The sequence below is a fragment of the Epargyreus clarus genome, unplaced genomic scaffold, assembly GCF_041222505.1.
Source record: "Epargyreus clarus isolate Ecla_fem2 unplaced genomic scaffold, WU_Ecla_fem_2.2 ptg000012l, whole genome shotgun sequence".
NCBI classification, from domain to species: Eukaryota; Metazoa; Arthropoda; class Insecta; order Lepidoptera; family Hesperiidae; genus Epargyreus; species Epargyreus clarus.
The window spans coordinates 836,833-855,258 of NW_027332220.1; the positions used below are offsets into that span (position 1 = coordinate 836,833).

General features: G+C 35.2%; 1 protein-coding gene across 1 annotated transcript in view; it reads right to left on the minus strand.

The window, feature by feature from the left end:
• The window catches only part of pigs (GAS2-like protein pickled eggs), a 107,109-nt gene that overhangs the window by 72,590 nt on the left and 16,093 nt on the right, over positions 1-18,426 (minus strand). Inside the window, exon 2 of the mRNA XM_073078003.1 lies at positions 18,119-18,332. Coding sequence (XP_072934104.1) covers positions 18,119-18,301 — 183 coding nt within the window. The 5' untranslated portion in view covers positions 18,302-18,332. The remainder of the gene's footprint in view (positions 1-18,118; positions 18,333-18,426) is intronic.

The window sequence follows — 18,426 nt, forward strand, 5'->3', positions numbered from 1 at the left end:
AATTAAATGTTATTCGCCATGAAGCAAAATTAAGAATTAATATACGTATCGTAATATATACGTGACGTATAAAAAAATATAATTTTGCCTGTCACGGCCCGTGCCTGACGTTTAGTGTCTGTAGCCTTTTATTCTCTTTAATATTCTCTTTTTTAATTCGATAAGTGTCAAAAACATTTGGCAAACACATGGCCCAACTATCGCCAAGCTAAAGCCACATTATTCATCAACCACCGTCACAGAGCCATAGATAACTAATTAAAATATTCAAATTGAATACTCAAAAGCCTCCATGACGTTTATTTGACGAATATAATCGTGTTGCATATTCCTGTCGTAAATACAGTCACAATAGAGTTATGTCACAACACTAATTTGGGCTCCGAGCATAGATTATAAATTTATACAGAAGATAAATCAGTTATAAACAAAGAGAATCATCGGGTCTATCACTAAACTGACGAAAAATAATATAATCTAATAATATTTTTTGTTTCTAAATTTCAACTAAGAACACAAACATAAAAAATAAAAAAATATACATTTTTTTAATAGTTTGTTTACATAAAAATACCTCTCAGGCTTTATATTCATTGTTCAATTGCAGCAAATGACGATTATTTTTAAAAAGCTCAAACTTTTGAAAATTCCGATGTGTGTGCCTGGGATTCGAACCTTGGATTTGAGCAACCGTGATTCAAGCTCTATACTACTCATTACTCAATTTTCTCTCAATCTCATTTCTGCATGGATTTAAGATTTCTATTCTCATAAATTCTATTATTTGCTACTATAGGTATATTAGGAGGCCTGCAAGTCTAATTTAATGTCGCATCTGTACTAATCCCTTATCTATGTCCTAATGCGTGTCGCGTATGGCACATCCTGTGGCGCTTGACACTTCCAGATGGGTCGCCATAGCCTTGGATTGGATATCCAATCAGCTTCATTTGTTTCGTATTTAAACGGCTGAACATTGAAATTCTGGCAAGAATTTGGTTATTCAGCGCGGACTTTTTAATACGATTTTTTTAATAGATTGTTATGTTTTGCAGTAACATATATTGTAAGATCTTTAACTAAAAAGTTCAATAACCTCATTTATTAGATTTGTAAGTAAATGTGACGTTACGCAATGATAGGTTAGTGGCATCTCATTCTCTCATATTGAGGGTCCGAGGTAAGAATCCTGAGTTAACTTTTTAAAGATTTAGAAAAAAAATGTGATGAACCGACATCCCTGAGAGAATTCTAATCACCTCATATTTTTCAAAGGAAAAAAAACATGCCTCAGAATTTTCAAATATCAAAGGACTAGGCAGACAGGCAGAAACAGGCGTGACAGTAGTTCCGCAGTCGAACAAGTCTTACCTTCACAATAATGATGTATTCTTCCTAGACTAAAATACTCAGATCCGTAGGATGCTTCATCTATTTTCCGGATTCCTAGGGAAACGACGACAATCAGGTAACCTTGTCTACTTATACTACTGAAATACTGCTAGGGATGGCGGTTCTTTCCGAAAAAAAACAATTCGAAACGAAGTGTGATAATCGATTCACAAAAAAATCGAAGCCTAAAAAATCGATTCTCCATATATTCGATCTTCGATCTAGTCAGGGGCGAACTCTGAACTCTAGCGAAAAAAAGGAAGTCAGGAAATACCGATTTACTGAATCGATCCATTATTCGCTCAATTAAAATAATCGAAATTGTTGGTCTAAAAACTCGATTCTTCCATTAATCGATCTTTGATCGCCATCCTGCTGCTAGATACTTTACTCCTACTAGATAACTTCTCAGTAAAATGGAAAGGCATCTAGATATTATCAAACAAATCTAGATATTAAATTGCTGAGAAATCTGACGAGTCAAGGTTACAAAACATATTGAATAGCACTTATGTCTTCAATATATAAAAGGTTTATTCAATACATCTTTAAAAATAAATACATTGTAAACAAACGTCAGTTTTCGATTTCAAAATCAAATTTACTTAGTTATTTTTTATGTTTGTATGCTTATCTGTCTGTCGGTATTAGTGAACAATATTTTATATAATAGAACGTTTTTAGGCTGCACTCTACATGGTGTTAGGTGGCCACTGCTGCCTGTAAAACATCATTAACTAGACCACTATAGTATAAGAGGTCCATCACATGATGATGGCGATGACTGAGGACTAAATTCGAATGCTTCAGATCATCGCTGACATACGATACGACATAGGTTCTTGAAATATGTATTTTTAAGGACTAATTTGGAACGCCTCATTATTAGTATTATTGATCTAACAGACCTGTAAACCAGAATACAGCAGATGGAAAACGACAAAAAATACACTTGAAACTTTTTGACTAAACTGGCACATACGGATACCTATTTTAGTTTACTCAAAAACAACTAGGGTTCCATATAACTATCAAAAAACCATTATACACTATAATAGTTAACTACCATTGTACCAAAACTGGGCCATCCTAATAGGAAGCATCTGCTCCAAGCAAAAGTTAGTGTATTTTGAACTCTAGCATTTAACTATAAAGTTAAATTTAGCTGTTAAACCGTTAACCGTTTTATCAAACAGTTAAAACCAATAAAACAATCTGCAAACTGGATGACATCAACAGGGAAATATTTAGGACTGCATGTTATCTAGTATGTACTTGTCTGGTAGTATGTACCCCACCGTTGGGCTTGGACTTACCCAACCTCACAGTTTAGACTTTTTGTAGAGATGAATAATAGTGTTTTTTGTCAAATATACTAAAACTTTTTTTACGAATCGGTTTTAGGAATCCGTACTCGAATAATAAATAGAAATCCTATTACTGAAACCTCCGCTATTTATCCGTCTATCACATGGCTCTATCTCTTGAATAGAGAATAAAGAATGCCAAAGAATTATGCCGAAATAGTTTTCTTTTTTTTATATTATAAATAAAAGAACCCAAAAAAGTACCATAAAACCCAAACCACATTACAACAATTACAAAACATATCACAATTAAACTCAGCAATCACCACACTATACAAATCAATCAAGTACATCATTATAAATATTACTCTTCACTTTTGTACGCAAAGAGACCCCATTATATCAGAAGTAAACCTTGGTACTAAAATGTACAATTACAATTATGGACCTTAATGACTGAGGTAGACAGGCTTAATTGCTTTAAGGTGCTTTACCCTCTAATTGACGATTTGATTTGGCCAAAGCCAAGCGGAGACGAGCGGAAAGCGGATTGTGTGTTCTCCAGTAAAAGTTAACCAAAGCTAACAAATCCGTAATTCTTTTTGTGACAGAAAATAAAAAATGAAAAGAAAGATGCTGAATTTGATGTAAGTTTTATAATGTAAATAGAAATATTATTTATTTATGCGCACACGAAGACAAATACAAGAGAGGGTGAATATTCTACTATTATTTTCAAATTTCAACCCTACATGAATTCAATTTAATTTTTATAAATTACCTGATAATTTTGAGCCCAATTTCAAAAATATATAAGGCTCTATATATCATTGCTTTACAGTAATGATTTTATTTGAAATGGAATATACTCTTCTTTTATTCCATTGGTGGCCACGGAGATATTCCTACAAGTGGTCTGGAGAATACTCCAGAGTTCCACCAATTCATATTGGTTGATATATGTTCACGAAATAAATGGCTATTTATGTATGCTGCAGTGAATATTATTACAATTTCGACCCGCGTGGCGGAGCGGTCACCATGCCGGTCTGACGCGCAGAGGGTCCCGGGTTCGATCCCTGGCCAGACAGATTTCTAAGTTCAGAATTTCGATTTCTATTTCCGTGTCTGGGTGTTTGTATATTTGTCTCTGTGTGCGTCCATAGCACCCACGATACAGGGAATCCTAGGGGCTGTGAGTGTAGAGCGTTTTTTTTACAACCCGCTTGCCGCTCTTATTCGCGTCAATTTAAACGGCTCTTTACTAAAGAAAGGTGAGTTGAAAAGAAAAATATTTTAACAGGGTACTTGAGATGCTGAATTATGGCGGCAAAATGTAATTTTTAATTTACAAGTGCATATTAATTTTTATAACGCTGTTAATTTTATTGTAGGGTCACGCTTATTGTTTGTTTTGCAAAAACTTGCATAATTGTGTTTGCAATTCATATTATTGCACATTGTGGCAATACTGGTGTTTTTTCGTGGTTTTACTCACATTGAAAGTTTTTAACTATGAAATAATTGTCATAAGTTTCACATACCTTCACGCACACACTATTGCCCCTTCACACACTTGTTAAAAAATATGTCAATAACTCTGGTCCTATTTTATTTCAGCGTTAAAACAAGATTACTTATATACGTGCGTACGTATTATTTTGAAAAATCGGCGATGCATATCCTGGGATTCGAACCAAGGAATCCCACAGAAGGGAAGGAATGGAGGCCCATAGATATTTTCCAAATTAAAAGGAATATTTCTTCCGTCCAGTGTTTGAAAAAATTACTGCCAACAAATAAAATTATTTCAACACTGGTTACAAAAACGCACACTTCATACTGTTTTGTTAAGTTCAATAGACTTCCCCTAAATCGGGCCCGCCAGTATGAAAAGCTAAATTTTAAACCACTATTAAACGACTGTTTAATAATCAGATATTTTTGTATATATGGTCTAGTATGCTTTAAGCCTCCCTACCTCTCTTGTGGAGTAAGTTCCCAATACCAGCAGTGGGCAAGCACAAGTACACTACACACCAAAACCAAAGGCCTCGAATCCTCATCCGAATTCTTCCTTGATAAATCCATTTCATACATTTTCATATTCACGGTAAGCCATGCATAATTTTATCTCAATTATAAATCAATCAATTCGCAAGTCGCAAGTGTGAACGTATTCATAATTTCGGTAATGACTGCGGACCTTGTGTGGTGAACACAAGTGATTTATTGAGACGAAACTCTTTGCATATTAAAATAATTGTACGGAAGCTGTGACGCTAATTTTGTATTTCTTTGTGACTAATGAGATAATATGTGAAGGAGTGTGCGGCAAGGAAGCGATTTTTAGGTTCAATTTTGTACTAAACTTTATGACGAATATCTTAAAACATTTACATGTTTCAGTAGAATTTATTTTATGAGTTTTATGGATAATGAGATGTAATTCTTGTTGTTCAAGTAGAATTCTGTTTTAAATTTAGTCCGAATTGTTTCAATAAAGATTTCTTATCAAAGTGCTAGCTATTGTGTATGTTTCTCGTTCAAACATTGCAAAAAACTAACAAATCGATGAACAAATATAACAAATATAATTTTCCCGCGAATCATAAACGGTATTTTTTCACTACTACTTCGCGTAATAAAAATAATCAATCTTAACCACATGTCGCCTTTTTTCGAAATATGCGAAATTATTGCCTTGAATTGAGAAATGTCGAACTGTTGTAGGCAAAAATTGTTTCAGATTAATTATTACTGTAATTGTAACGTGCGTTTATCTTACAAACTAAAGTATAAGTACCTAATAGCTACGAGTAACATCTGATATCTACTTATATCTACCCTTAAATTGATAAGATATACTTACGATAGTATTAATCTTATATATAAAATTCTCGTGTCACAATGTTAGTTACCGTACTCCTCCGAAACGGCTTTACCGATTTTCACCAAATTTTATACCATCGGCTACTATCTATTTTTAATACCCCTAAGAGGTAAGGGTTGTTCACTCTTAACATTTTTTTATTTATGTGGCAAAAACGTTTGCCGGGTCAGCTAGTAATTAATATAATTATAGGTATAATAGCATAGTGATCTTAATTGCGATATAAGTAAACCAAATTAACATTTAACGATAATGCTATATTTAAACAGAATTAATTGGCACCCAATCTGACTAATTTAAATACAGGTACTGTTAAATTGTTACCTATCTAAATTTAATCTTAATTACAAACCCATTGTCTATTTACAATTAATATTAAATTATCTAGTCTAATACATTTAATTTAGATGTTTGCTTGTAAAATCTCAATTTCAAAAATATTTGTTACATTTAATGAAATAAATTGATTAATTTTATAATTACTGACGTTCAATTGAATTTATTTCAATTTTATTTTAAATTGTATGTTTTGCGTTTTAGACAATGATAACTTGAATTTATTAAATAATAATAATTATTTATTATTACATTATAATGCCTAGTATTAAATGTAAAATCTTAACATAAATAAATAAATAAACGTTTTCTACACTCGCAGCCCCACACTAGGGTTCCCTGTATCGTAGGTGCCATGAACACACACAAAGACAAATACACAAACACCCAGACCCAGAACAAATGTACCAATATGTAAATTCATCGTTCAGATATCTGTCTTGGAATCGAACCCGGAACCCTTTGCGCTTCAGACTAGTATGATGACCGCTCCGCCACACACAATTATCAACATTTTTTTTTAAATTTAAGATTGTACAACAATAGTACAAAATAAAAGCATTTTAAGTGACAATGAATACAAAAAGCGGATATAAAAACCGAAACAGTAAGTTCATTACCGTCAGTAATTGGCCAGATATGTCATCAACCATTACCTGACACCCAGTGCATCAGTATTGCCATGAGCACACACTAAGACAAAAACAAAAGAAAATTAGTTTAACATTTTATAACAATAATACAAAATAAAAGCGTAAAAGACAATGAATACAAAAAGCGGATATAAAAACCGAAACAGTAAGTTCATTACCGTCAGTAATTGGCCAGATATGTCATCAACCATTACCTGACACCCAGTGCATCAGTATTGCCATGAGCACACACTAAGACAAAAACAAAAGAAAATTAGTTTAACATTTTATAACAATAATACAAAATAAAAGCGTAAAAGACAATGAATACAAAAAGCGGATATAAAAACCGAAACAGTAAGTTCATTACCGTCAGTAATTGGCCAGATATGTCATCAACCATTACCTGACACCCAGTGCATCAGTATTGCCATGAGCACACACTAAGACAAAAACAAAAGAAAATTAGTTTAACATTTTATAACAATAATACAAAATAAAAGCGTAAAAGACAATGAATACAAAAAGCGGATACAAAAACCGAAACAGTAAGTTCATTACCGTCAGTAATTGGCCAGATATGTCATCAACCATTACCTGACACTCAGTGCATCAGTGTTGCCATGAACACACACTAAGACAAAAACACAAGAAAATTAGTTTAACATTTTATAACAATAATACAAAATAAAAGCATAAAAGACAATGAATACAAATACCGGATATAAAAACCGAAACAGTAAGTTCATTACCGTCAGTAATTGGCCAGATATGTCATCAACCATTACCTGACACTCAGTGCATCAGTGTTGCCATGAACACACACTAACACAAAAACAAAAGAAAATTAGTTTAACATTTTATAACAATAATACAAAATAAAAGCGTAAAAGACAATGAACACAAAAAGCGGATATAAAAACCGAAACAGTAAGTTCATTACCGTCAGTAATTGGCCAGATATGTCATCAACCATTACCTGACGCTCAGTGCATCCGTGTTGCCATATAAATATGAAATGTCAATTAAAGAGCTGATCTCTTCATCGGGAAGGCCAGGGCCAAGCATAAGTGTCAAATCATCGTTAATTATTATAGGCGTTTTTGGTAACAATTGAGGATAAAAAGTTTTGAACTGAACGAATGAGTAATTATGATTGAGTTGAGTCACATGAGTAGTTTCCTTTTATCCGTTATTCATTTCCGAGGTTTTATGAGGCTTATGAGGTTATATTGTTTCATCTTTTACTAGAGGTATTCTAGGTATTTTTAGAAATATTTCGCATTGTAGTATAAGAAGTGAAGTCAATTCAATTTTTTTGTGAACAATTTATAATTTTAACAGTATTTTTACAAAAAAAGCTGGGTCGTTACTTTACACAAAATCCGTTTAATTACAATTTAAAAACAGAAATAAATCGTCCAAAAACAAATTCTTTATTAACCCGTTATAAACATAAAATTATCATGTCCCTTGTATATTATGTGTAAAGGTTTGATCTTTAAACCCTAAATATTAATTCGTTTTTAATAATTTGCCTCAAAACTACCAATTCACTCTAAATTCTAAGTATAAACCCTTCCGCTATTCTCCACAAAAAACCTCATTTACACACAGTCGGTTAGAACTTTCTCCGTATTGCCAATAAGTGTCGCATATTCCAGAACCCTTCAGTACCGGGTACAGATATCGACTGTTCCCATGACTCGCAGAGAATAATGTATGGTCGAAAATTCAGGGAACAGCAAGAATAATGGATTCAGTGAGAGAAAAGCGACATTTTTATTTTACAAACGCAGTCCAGTTTATGGTGATGGTCAACATCTGTAATCGACACAAGGTACTATTGGTGGCTACAGATACGTTGATACCCTGAGTACTGAGTTGCAATACCTTATGGAAATAACAGAATAAGGCAGTTCTTGACGCTTCCATTATACGGCAGAAATAATTGTGGCGATGATGCCTGAGGAGTCGAACCACAAAGGATTCTTTCACCAACAAAGAAATAAATATTTTTGATTTTTATTAATTTTTGATAACCACCCGCGTGACAGAGCGGTCACTATAACGGTCTAAAACTTAGTGGGTTCCGGGTTCGATCCTCGGCCAGCCAGCCTAAATTATAAATTTCGATTTCTGCTCCAAGTCTCGATGTTTGTACTGTTTCTGTATTGTCTTTGTGTGTCCATAGCACCAACGATCAAGGAATCCTAGTGTCTTTTTTTTTGTTCACGAGGGGGGAACCTTCAAAAGGTACCCGGTGCCGTGGGAGCGACGCAGGGTTATGTGGGACTCTTACCGCACTAAAACCCCCCCTGTGCCCGTCCTCGGCGCTACGTAGAGGACTCCGGGAAGGAATCCTAGTGCTAGAAAGCATTACAGTTGAACCCTCAAACGTCCCTAACATACAGTTACGACCCACTGCAGTTTCCATTATACATATCCTCAATTCCAAGGTGCAACCGTTCCGCGTATCGTGTCCAAGCTTGCATATTCATGCAGAGATAACGTCTGTTCCCACGACCAACGATCGGTGCTCGGAACTGCTTACTGTTGACGATTACGACTCACGACGCGATTAAGTTTCGATGCAATTATAGGTATGTACTTGTTTCGATACATTTACAAATGTATCGAAACAAGTACATAAATAGTTACCTATTTACATACTTGAGAAAATTATACTATCTACTTACTTACTTACTTAGCCTAGTAAGCCTAACTATCTAGAATGTATGTTTTACATAGGAGATTCGCATACAATATCAAAAAGAGATTTATGAAAAATTGTTTCCTAAAAGGGTTAAATCGGGAGTAAAGCACGACTCACAAAATAGAGTACAGAATATAAATTAATTGTACGTGTGTTTTGAGGTAATTTTGGAAAGAAGATGTAAAAAAAATTAAAAGGACTTTCATGAGATGAAGGTGTACTTGGTAGAGTGGCATGAAAAAGTTCAATTCAATTCAATACTAATTAAAATAAATTAAACTATATACAAATAATTAAATTATCTAAACATAACCATTTCAATTCAATTCAATTCAATTCAATTCATTTATTTATTGCAGGATAAGGTGAAATACGTTATATATGGAATACAATATAATGTATTTCGCCAGTACGTAAAAATGTTATATTTCACTACTTGTATTCTGCGATGCCAAAATGCCTACCATACAATATGAATAGTACTAGTAATACTACATAATATACACATTAATAGTTCATTAGAATTGTCTCAAACAATCAGAGGGATTACCAGCGGTTGAATATAAAAATATCCTTCTATCCATCTCAATCAAAATTATGTATCCGACATTCAAAACCACAAAAGTCGTGAGTCGTGTCGCAAAGAGTACAAACGCTCCGTATTGTTTACTAGCCCGTTCTATTCACGATCGAGCGCAGATTATAAAGATTCAGGCGCCATATTGGGCCTGTCCCACAATATGCCAATTAGTGGGCAAAGGTTTCGGGGTTAGCCATTGAGGTTATTTTGAACTCTTAAGGAGTGGAAGTTATCCAGCTAAGCAAAGCTTTAAGTCAGTTTTAAGCACAGTCATGGCTTTCTTTCAAAGGAATAGCCAGTATGATTCAACCGAGGAGGTACCACCATCATACCTAGCTAAAACAGTTGTATTTTGGTAGAAGAGTATAGATGACAAGTGACGTTTTAAGCATTTACCTTCATCGTCAACCCATTACTGTCCCACAGCTGGGCACGGCTCTCCTCTCATAATGAGAAGGATTAGGCCACAGTCCACCGCGCTGACCAAGTGCGCATTGGTAGATTTCACATACCTTTGAGAAATTTTTAATATAAATCTCTCAGGTATGCAGGTTTCCTCACGATGTTTTCCTTCACCGTTTAGCAAGTGATAATTTATTTCTAATACGCACATAACTTTGAAAAATCAGAGGTGCCTGGGATTTGAACCTCGGACCCCTCGATCGAGAGGCCGAGTTTTTTAACCACTAGGCTATCACTGCCATTACATCAGCGTTTACCTTAATTCTAAGGAGTGGCAAAACTGTGACCAGCTCCAGTTAGAACCTCTGTTTTATTTGGATTAGGTCACAAATGTCCATTTTAAAGTAAGAGACTTCCAACTTAATCCTCAGGGAAGCAACGCATAAGGCCAACCTGAGATAGACAACTACTCTTATCTGGGTTTGACTACAGATGTCCATTGGCGCCAGTAAGCACTTATTGCACATAAACAACAAATTTGGTCCTTACTTCGTTTTCATATAACATTTTAAAATTCGCTGTCAATTAGTACGAAATATTAACAGTACCACCACAGCTAGACCACTACCATTCCTAGCGACCACCTAATTACCACTGTTTTGTCATTCAAGTGCCACTCAATACGCATGTCCGTCTGTCCGTCTGTCGCATTCCGAAGCTGTCGACCTAGAAAGGTAAGGCGGGGCGAGATTCCTGAAATAAGCCTTCCGGATTCTGGTTAAGCTTGGTACTAACTTTGGACGTGTAATGTAATGTAAGGTTTATTACATTTTGTAGTTGAAGTAATTAGGAACTGAGTATGTCCCTGATGTAAAGTCGAAAAAGTTCGTTATATCGTCCTTACGTATTTGTTTACGTATTGGCCCATACGATTTCCTAGCTCTGACACAATCCGCTAGGGGCGCTGATTGGAATTTGTATGGGCAAATACGTAAACAAATACCAAAACAGTCATATTTGTCAAAACGCAAAAACTTCTGGTAAGGGTACTGATTATTTCCAAAATACACAAGAAAACAGTAAGTGGTATATTGTGTGCCATGCTCGAAACCAATATGTTACAAAAGCTCTTTCCACGTTCGTCAGATTTTTATCGTGCAGCATTTAATGAATGCTCAAAACAGTTACATTACACGCAATCGCAAGCCAGTACCTAGCTTAAGAATAGTTGTTTACCGATAAATCGATTACATTTATAAAGCGTATGATATGATTGATTAATGTCTGTAAATAGTGTTTTTTTTTTCTTTTATTTAATTATACCTTTTTAATATTTATTTACTATCCTAAAAATAAATTTCAAGATCATAAACTGGCATTCTAATTTAGATAAAACTCGAGTCCTTTCTTGAGCTGCAAACACTACTTTACTTAAAACGCAAAAACAGTGCACTAATTTTGATCTTATTATTTGTATTTTGTATTATATTCTGAATATTTTCAAAGAAGCCTTGTTCTGTATGCTGTGTCGATTGTCCTCTTACGCCGAGGGTCTGTGGTTCGGATCCCGGGTACGCGTCGAAATCATGTGTTTATTAGAATTATCTCATTTTCAACGCCCCAGAAAAACATCAAAGCGGGAGCAATAGTATATTCCTGAGAGATTTGTTAAAAAGATTCTCAAAGGTGAGTAATATCTACTAATCTGCAATTGGTTGTAGTAGACTCTCGCCTAAACCTTATATGAGAGGACACATAAAAAAACAAACACTCGTGCCCAGCAGTAGGTTATCAATAAACCTTAAAATTTTTAAAAGTACATAAATAAATTTAATCATATTATTCTTGCAGCTCTATAATAACTCTATTATTTTCGAAGGTGCATAATTTTAATCATTTTTTTAATATTGCAAGCTTCAACTAATTTTCTATAAAAGCCAGCCAGAGTCGCGTGTAACTATAGTATGTAGGAGTTAAACAATGTTGAAGGAAATCAATCAATTATGCATTTTTGCAACCGATTGCAATTTAAACTGAATTTTTATTTTTTCTTATCATGTGCAATGCAGTTTTTGCCGTTCATGTACATTGAAGTCATTATGTAGTTTTCCACTGCATGTTTGTATTAAAATAAATACATAAATAAACGTGGTACAAAGAAAATACTTCCTTAATCATTAATTTAGAGTTTTTGCTTAGTTAGCTTAGTTACTTGTAAATTCTATATTAACTTAATTTAGCTCGAATCTTTAGTTATCAATGCTTGTAATTGATATAAAAAGCAAACTAAACCAATTTTTGTCTTATTGAATTGAATGAAATTCGTCAATTCTACTATGCAAATTTCTAATTATGTTAAGTAAAACTTGGTTAAAATTGATAATTGCAAATTGGAGTAAACAACTGAGAACTGAATTATAATACGAATAACAAAATATTAGTTCAGAAAAAAGTGTCAACATCTGCCTATAACTGTTAAAAAGTCCTTTCAATCGGTCATATATGCGTTGCTTCCCCTTAGGACTAAGCTGGAACGCCTCGGAAAAGTATGTCTCCATTACTACACCCTTGCCATTGCCGAGGTATTCCCGGAGCGCTACGACATGGGGCTCTTCAAAAAAGGTGCATAAAGAGCTCTTGGCGACTCCTCTGGTGTTTCAAATGTCCATAGGCAACGTTAACTACTCCATCAGGTAGCACGTCTGCTTTATCGTCTGGTTCAAATATAAAAAAAACCTACAAACCAGAACACAGCAGCGTTTAACACTGCTGTTATTAGGCAGAAATAGGTGTGGCGGCAAAGTCGAACCATAGAGGGTTCTAACATATTCAAACTTAAAAGGAAGATTTACCAACCAAATCAGGTTAATCCATTCCTCGTTAAGATCACCCAACTAGTAACAATGAATGCTAATACAGTCTAATAGAATCAAAGCCATTGGAATCCGCATTATTCCACCAGCTCTTACAACTAATCGCTGATTTAGTATGCTAATGGGTGCATTGATTACAAACGAAGACTTCCATTGATAACGTTTGCTTCACGAGAATAGAATTCTAATGTGTTAACTCGTTTCATTCAGTAAATTGAGACGAGATTGATTTTCTGTGTATAAATAATATGTCTGTCTGTTCTTGATCTCAATATTGTGTTTTATTGAGTATAGTTAGCTAAGGAGTATTTGGGACTACACAGACTTTGTTATAACATATGACAACCATATCGATATATAATTACCTACAAATGTAGTTTGAGTTATACATCATATTGGGAACAAATGCGATGTAATACTTAAGGGCTAAATTGATAAGCCACGTGTAAGGGAGATATATCATCTCTACATTACCGCCCTCGTAACTACAGGCCTCATAGGCAGCTGCTTAAAGAGAAAACCTTTAAGGGATCCATGTAAGAAAAAAAACTTTATATGTTAAAATGCAACGACGTAAAACCTGCATATTATATCGTTACCAGTAGCCTTTCCAGAAAGGCTAAAAAAGTCTATCATGCAAAGAGTCATCTTTCAATGATAAGTGAGCGACAAAATACGTCATTTTCAAATTAGATTGATTCTTTTTCCCCAAAAATGCGTGTGGAGGCGCAAATTTTAAATCTCATTATAGGTACTAACAACTCCAGCTACGCTGCTGCTTACCATGCCCTTAAACAAGATCACAACAGCATTCCACCTCTGTTTTAAGAAAATATGCGTGGCGACGATTCTCCCAAATCAAATCACAAATGTTTCTATTGTCAAATGTCTATTTCTGTTGCGATTAACTTCATCTACACTAATATTATAAAGAGGAAAACTTTGTTTGTTTGTTTGGTTGTAATGAATAGGTTCAAAAACTACTGGACCGATTAAAAAATCTTTCACTGTTTGAAAGCTACTATCCACGAGTAACATAGGCTATATTTTATATGAAATATATTTGATAAATAGATTTTGAGGCGGTACAAAGTTTGCCGGTACAGTTAGTTTATTATAAAAGCAAAAGTTTCCGCCGCCATTTTCCCGTCAATCGCCATTAACAATCCAATCGTCGAACGTTCGGAGAAAAAAACAATTGTATCTCACAATCGATTTACACCATAATGATACGCGTTCAGAATTTTGATAAGTTCGCGAAAACGGAAATTATTTATCTATGACGTTGACATCTATATAAATAAATCGTAATGCCTGAGTATTGTTTCTTAATAAAGGTGGTAGAATATGTTTGTAGCGCCGCTGTTTTAGTTTTTTTTTTACAGGCAAGTGGCTGCTGCCGCCCATGAACATCAGTAATCAACCTCAGATAACATGAGATCTGACGTCGAATGCGTCGCTACCTCTGAGGACTAAGCTGGAATATCTCGGAAAAATATGTCTCTCTTACCGCACCCTTTAAACTAAAACACAGCAGCGCTTAACACTGTTGTTATTAGGTAGAAATAGGTGTGGCTGTTCCGCCGCTGGAGACGTACCACGGAGGATTCTGCCGCCTTTATGTACCACTAATATTGTTTTTTAATACAAGTGGTATAACTAATAGGTTGTAGCGCTACTGTATTCTAATTTGAACCCTTTATCGTTGTCAGACCACTAATGTCCCACTGCTGGACCTGGATTTCCTTTCGTTGCGAATTGGTAAACTTCACACAACTTTGAAAACTTTTTACAACTTTCGTAAGACGCATACATCCCATTTTTTAATCCACTACCTCAAAAAATACCTCAGTAACTGTATCGAGCAATACATACACATATTTATACGTGTGTAACACATTCTAAAACGCAGTATTGAAGTAAATATCCACGTCCTTGTGATCGGCATGCGATAATTGTGGACGGGGGCGGAGGCGCCTGCGCAGGTGGTCGCTCAGGCTCCACTATACCTACATATCATAGTTGATACGTTTGCATTTACCTAAAAGATATATTCTAAAAGCTCAACTTAGACCTTATTAGTATATCGCTAGACAGGCCTCCAAGCTAGAGGACTATGCGGCTACGGTTTGTAACCACATTAAAAAGAAAGGTGGTTGTGCCACCTACGTTTTCAAAGGTGGTAGAACCCTTTGTGGTTCGACTCCGGCGGCACCACCGCCACACCTATTTCCGCCTAATAACAGCAGTGTTAAGCGCTGCTTTGTTCTGGTTTGAAGGGTGCGGTAAGGGAGACATACTTTTCTGAGGTACTCAGGGAAAGCGGCGCATCTAAGGCCGACCTCAGGTAGGAATATATAATCCCATCTGGGGTTGATTATAGATTTTGTATAAAAAATACCTATGTATAATGTGAGGCTGTTTTTATGTTTCAGTGCACTTACCAACAGGTGCACTCTTTGCTACTTCAGTCTTATAGAAAGAACTTAGTGTTCTTCTTCAAGCGTTCCGCCCTATACAGTTTGATTTTTAAATTTAGATTTTAAAAAAACCTCTTCGCTATTTTGGTCAAAACCTATTAGGTATTGCCTATGCCTATTGCCGCAATCTATGAGTAAATATCTATAACCTGAAAAACAGGTACAATTTTAATAGGAATTCGATACAAAGATAACTATTTAGGTTTTATTGACAAAACATTTAGGGACCCACCGGAAAATATGAAAATCTCAGCACATAACCAGAAATATTGCATTCTGAATAGCTGAATGAAACTCTTTTCGCCTTAAACCGTATTAATTACAAACTGAACGAAGAGGTGTGTCACTTCCTAAGATAAAAATAAGTCCCAATCTTCCTGTTTGAAACTAACAAACAAACAAAAATCGCTTTAATTCCATAAAACATAAGGTTCTAATTACAACTCTACTGCTAGAGTTTTCAATTCTTTACCCACTAATATGATTTTACAATTTGAACCTTTTAGCATGAACATAGAGTTTTAAATTGTAGAGGTTATTGCTAAGTTTACGCCGGAAATACTATAAATGAGTCAGGTTTCGTTGAAACTGAAAACTGAATCAGCTGTTTCATAAAGACTGAGTGTCTGCGACTTTTTAAACTTTATTATCTATGACTGATGTGGAATATGAGTATCTATACCTTTGAAAGTATTTTTATTTTATTGATTGAAGTAGCCAATAATCATACATTCCTCGTGATGGCAGGTTATCACTGCCACCCAAGCTTATATGAAACCAAGCCTAAATAGAACTAACTAAAGCGAAGCTTTTAAAAATTATCAAAACATGCGAAGTATGTAAGTTGAAATCCTGTGTATAAATGTCTCCCTTGCCTTTCAAACCTGAACGCAGCAGCGCTAAACACTGTTCTAATAAAGAAGAAATAAGTGCCTTCAAAGTCAAAACACGATAGGCTCTATCACCAATAAACTCCTGAGTAACTTAACTAACTCAACTCTACCTAAAATCTTCTACATATTACGCGAGGTCACAAATTCGCAAACTCTACATAGAGTAAACCTTATTTTTACTACATTCACAGTAGTTTTTTTTACGCGAGATCACAAATTCACAAACTCTACATAGAGTCTCTTATTTTACGACAGTTAGAGTAGTCTTTTTACAATCTAACGTATTTACGTTGCGACAATTCATCAACACACACCCGCTAATAAGATTACAACACTAGAAGGCCGTTGCAATACGATGTTGCATAAGAACGCAAATAATATCAAACAGGTAAAAAAACCACGGTATTGTAACTTGTATTAATAAGAGTTGTATTTCAGTTTGATAGAAAAAAGTGAGGTGCAAATACATAACCAGCAAATTTGGATGACAATCTTTATTAGGACGAATATGAGCAACCGCCGGCCCGCGGACCCGACCCGGCGCGCCTTGGTGAAGTATCTGGCCCTCATGTTTCAGGGACGGCAAAATTGCATATAAGAATAGGGAATATTTTTCAACCTATTTCATTAGCAAGTAAGTGTATTTTCTTGTCTCTACCTTGGGTGGTGGAACCTTTTAAGGTAACCTCACCTATTTCTGCATAATAACAGCCGTCGAAAAAAGCCGTCGGATACATCTTTACGTTGGATGATAGAACCCTTTGTGGTTCCACTCAAAAGACACCTATTTCTGAATAATAAAAGTCGTCGAAAATTTAGGCAGTTATTACTATTAATATCACTCATCAAGTCATATGTAAAGCCATATGGCTTTATGGGCAACATACCCCATATGGGGTAGTTTGTAAACAACCGACACAGATAAATCTCCACCAATCCGCATTGAATCCTCATGGTGGAGTAGGCCTCAAGACGCAATCGCAGAGAGAGAGATGAAAGATGAGAGAGCCATAGTAGTATGATATAAAAATGTTATAACCGATAAAGATAAATTATTATGAAACTAAATTAACCTAGTCCATTTAATAGACATTCGTTTTATCTATCGATAATGTGTACCTATTGATAATAATTTGCTGGCCTCTTTCGCCGGACATCAATAACTGTTTGGTTTTATTAATAATCCCAATTGTTTTGGGCCAGTTAGTTATAAATAGAATAAAACAAAATAGAACTAAATGAAACTTAATTCCCAAAATTTTATTTTCGAATACTAACTTAACCAAACCAACTCTACCCCGTCTTTAACAGTATCCTAAATTTTATGAGATTGTTTTAAAGAATCAAACATACAATAGATAAAGAAACATTATGTTTGTTTCTGCGTAAAGTAAAATTACTTTAAATTCTTATGAAACCAACGTCGCCTGCAATTTACGTGTTTACATACGATCAACCAATCTATCTAATGTTTTGTGAATTGCAGATCGACTTTTAGTAATTTCTCCATAGTAGGCATTATCAAATTTCGATATCTGGTGTGCAAACATTAGATTGGTTATAGATAACGGGCGATAAACAATAATATGTCATTGCGTGTGTTCAAAAACTCACCGTGCACAAAGCGACGCCTGTGTCCAGCCTGTCCAGGAAGTTCTCCGCATTGATCCTCAATTCAGGGTACAGCACCGTCAGCCACTCCGCCAGGTCCTCTTTCATAGCATACAGGTACTCCTCGGAGGACTTGAACGGCCGGAAGGGCCGAGTCTCCAGGAGGACTGCGCCGACACTCGCCATTTTGTTGTTCACTGGTTGGACATCACTGGCTCTGTAACAAGAGATCATTTATTGAGTATGTCGTTTTGAAGGTGGTAGAACCCTTTGTAGTTCGACTCCAGCGGCACCACCGCCACACCTATTTC